Below are 3,262 nucleotides of genomic sequence, written 5' to 3'. Positions count from 1 at the left end.
CTTCCTTCCTTCCTTCCTTCCTTCCTTCCTTCCTTCCTTCCTTCTTTCCTTCCTTCCTTCCTTCCTATATCTAAGACTGGGACTCAAATTTGGTACCTGCTACTTTCACTGATTGGCTGGTACTCTGCCAACTGAGTCATGTATCTATTCCCCTCCCTTTTATCAGTATCATACTTGAATCCAGGACCTACCTGCTCAACTTGCTTGTTTGCCTGGTACTCTATACTTGAGCCATGCCTCCAGCCTATATTTTGGCCTTTTTTAAAAAAGGAAAAATAAATAGTCAAAAACAGTGGTTAGATGGGCACTGGTGGCTGAAGCTCATAATCCTAGCTACCAAGAAGAGTGAGATATGAGGATCTTGAAGACAGAAACCCTTATGAGACTCTGATTTTTAATTAACCAGCAACAATCTAGAAATAGAGCTGTAACTCAATGGGTAGAGCACTAGCTTTGAGCAGAAAAAGCCAAAGGAGATCTTGATATCCTGAGTTCAAGCCTTACTCCTATTACACCCATACAAACACACGCACACATGCACACGCACACAAACTGTGGCTGAGGACTTTGGCCTGGCTCAAGTGGTAGATATATTGCTTGTGTAGTTAAGTATGAGGCCCTAAGTTCATTCACTCTCCAGTGCCACAAACAACAAAATAGAAGGAGCCCTGTGCTCAAGAGGAAGGAAGTAGCCGGGCGCTGGTGGCTCATGCCTGTAATCCTAGCTACTCAGGAGGCTGAGATCTGAGGATTGTGGTTCAAAGCCAGCCCAGTCCAGAAAGTGAATCGACTCCTATCTCCAATAAACCACCAGAAAACCGGAAGTGGCGCTGTAGCTCAAGTGGTAGAGCGCTCTCCTTGAGCTGAAGAGCTGAGGGACAGCGCCCAGGCCCAGGGTTCAAGCCCCATGACCGACCAAAAAAAAAAAAAAAAGAGGGAAGGAAGTAGAGGGAAGGGACAGGATCAGGATATAGATAGATAGATAGATATAGATATATAGTGGATAACTGTATATTCATGATGGAAATATATCAGTGTCAGCATATATTATATATATATATATATCAGTATATTCATTATGGATATAGTTCAGTGAGTTCCACTGAGTTTCACAATTAATAGATGTTAGTAGTTATAACAGGCCTGGCAAAAGTGGCTCACACTTGTAATCCTAGCTACTCAGGAGGCTGAAATCTGAGGATTGCGGTTCAAAGCAGGCCTGGGCAGGAAAGTCCCCGTGAGACCCTTATCTCTAATTAGCCAATTAAAAACCAGAAGTGGTGCTGTGGCTCAAGTGATAGAGTGCTAGTCTTGAGCACAAAGAGGCTCAGAGACAGAGCCCAAGCCCTGAGTTCAAGCCCCAGAACTGACTCTGACACACACACTCTCTCTCTCTCTCTCTCTATATATATATATCACATATATAGTCATTATATGTAATATTTATTTATATTTATTTATAACAAAAGTAAAACTCTGGTTGCATATAAGCAAGAGGAAGATATAGAGCCTCAGCCCACATTAATTCCATAGGTCTCTAACACAGGTTCTGATGGTGGCAGAGCAGAGTGCCCAGTCTGGTTGCTAGGCAACAGCTCCCAGGGGGAGGAAAGCAGCAGGTTGGCTGTGGATGCTTAAGGGATGGTCTAGGATAGAAGGAAGGAGGCAAGTCAATCTTCCTTGTCTCCTGAGCTGGAGAAGAAAGGCCGTGAGAGAAGAGCCCAGGCAATTGGCAGGGCTGCTTTTTTTTTATTGGGTAACTGGCTGATAATTTAGCAAGGAATGAGCAAATCAGATAATACAGAAAATGAGCTGAGGTCAGTTCTCGGAAGAACTGAGCACTGAAAGGCAAGATGCTGGTGCCTCGTGCCTGTAATCCTAACTGCTTGGGAGGCTGAGGACCTCAGTTCAAAGCCAGCCTCAGCAGGAAAGTCTGTAAGACTCTTCTCTCCAATTAATTACTGAAAAGCTCACGTAGAGCACCAGCTTTGGGCCAAATAGCTAAGGCCAGTGCCCAGGCCCTGAGTTAAAGCCTCAGTACTGTCTTTCTCTCCCCCTCCCCCAAATGTGCCAGACCTTGAGTCTAAGCCCGAGGCCAAGCACAAATAAAGAGAAGGGAGAGAAAAGAAGGGAAGAGCAGGGAGGGGAAAAAAAAAGGAAGGATTCCTTTCACAATACACCTTCGTATCAATGAAGAAAAAGAAAAACCAATGCTTCTCTAACTGGCCCTCTGGAACAGAAGGACAATCACCCGGCTACTAAACATGCAGAGTTGGTGATTTCATGGCAGATTCCTGCACCCGGGTCTACAGGGGTGAGCCTGGAAACCTGCATTGAACAGCATCTTTAGGTGACTGGGCCAGGCTTCTGAGGACCAGCTGCCAAGAGAAACCCTTTCAGGGTTACCACCAACCTGGCTGTGCACATCTCGGCTTCTGTTCCACCTTAAGGACAGCGAAGAGGGCACAGCAGACTGGAGAGTGGCCTGCAGAGGAGATTCCTTCCATGAGGTGGCGCTCTGCCACCCATGGCATCTGCCACCGCCTTCCCTGTCTCCATAGACAGCTGTTGCCTTGGTCTGGATTGAAGTCCGCAGAGGTCCTGACTCCAGACCCAGTATGGTGCCTTCCACGGCCACCCCAGGCATCTCCAAACCAAGATGCACCTGCCAGGCTGGCTTGGTCAACCCAGCTTTGGGTACTTCTGGGAAGTGATGGGCTACAGGCTAACTCTCTCTCTCTCTCTCTCTCTCTCTCCCCTTCCACTGGCCTCTCTGCAGGCCTGGATGCCATCCAGTGCTCCCTGCCCACAGAGAACCGAAGGGTGGCTCTGCGAGAGCTGTCTGAGGCCAGCTTCAGCGAGTGCAAGTTCAGCCTGTCCCTCACGGACCTGTTTATCATCATCTTCTCCGGGGTGGCCGTCTCCATCGCTGCCATCATCTCCAGCTTCTTCCTGGCCACCGTGGTGCAGTGTTTCCAGAGATGCACCCCAAACAAGGACACAGAGGACGAAGATGAGGATGAGGAAGACTGAGCCACCCAACCCAGCCAGCGGCACCTCTCCAGGAGAGAGAAATGCCAATGAGAGAGAATGATCACCCCAGTCAGGAGCCAGACAGAGAGCTTGGTCCAGGTCTGAATTTCTGAGCAGGTCCAGTAGGATCACCAATCTCGGAATCTGGAGTCGGCAGAGCAGAGAAGCCAGGAAGGATGGAAGGAATCACTGCCGAGTGGAGTCGAACTTCCGGACTGACAGCTAAAAC

At 48.3% G+C, this 3,262-nt stretch overlaps 1 protein-coding gene across 1 annotated transcript in view; it reads left to right on the top strand.

The window, feature by feature from the left end:
• The window catches only part of Lrrc38 (leucine rich repeat containing 38), a 24,442-nt gene extending 21,409 nt beyond the window's left edge, over positions 1-3,033 (top strand). The window contains exon 2 of the mRNA XM_013033818.1: positions 2,780-3,033. Within this exon, the coding sequence (XP_012889272.1) occupies positions 2,780-3,033 (254 nt within the window). The remainder of the gene's footprint in view (positions 1-2,779) is intronic.
• The last annotated feature ends 229 nt before the right edge of the window (positions 3,034-3,262 follow it).

This window comes from Dipodomys ordii, unplaced genomic scaffold, assembly GCF_000151885.1.
Source record: "Dipodomys ordii isolate 6190 unplaced genomic scaffold, Dord_2.0 Scaffold6, whole genome shotgun sequence".
Lineage (NCBI taxonomy): Eukaryota > Metazoa > Chordata > Mammalia > Rodentia > Heteromyidae > Dipodomys > Dipodomys ordii.
This window is presented reverse-complemented; position numbering and strand designations above follow the sequence as displayed.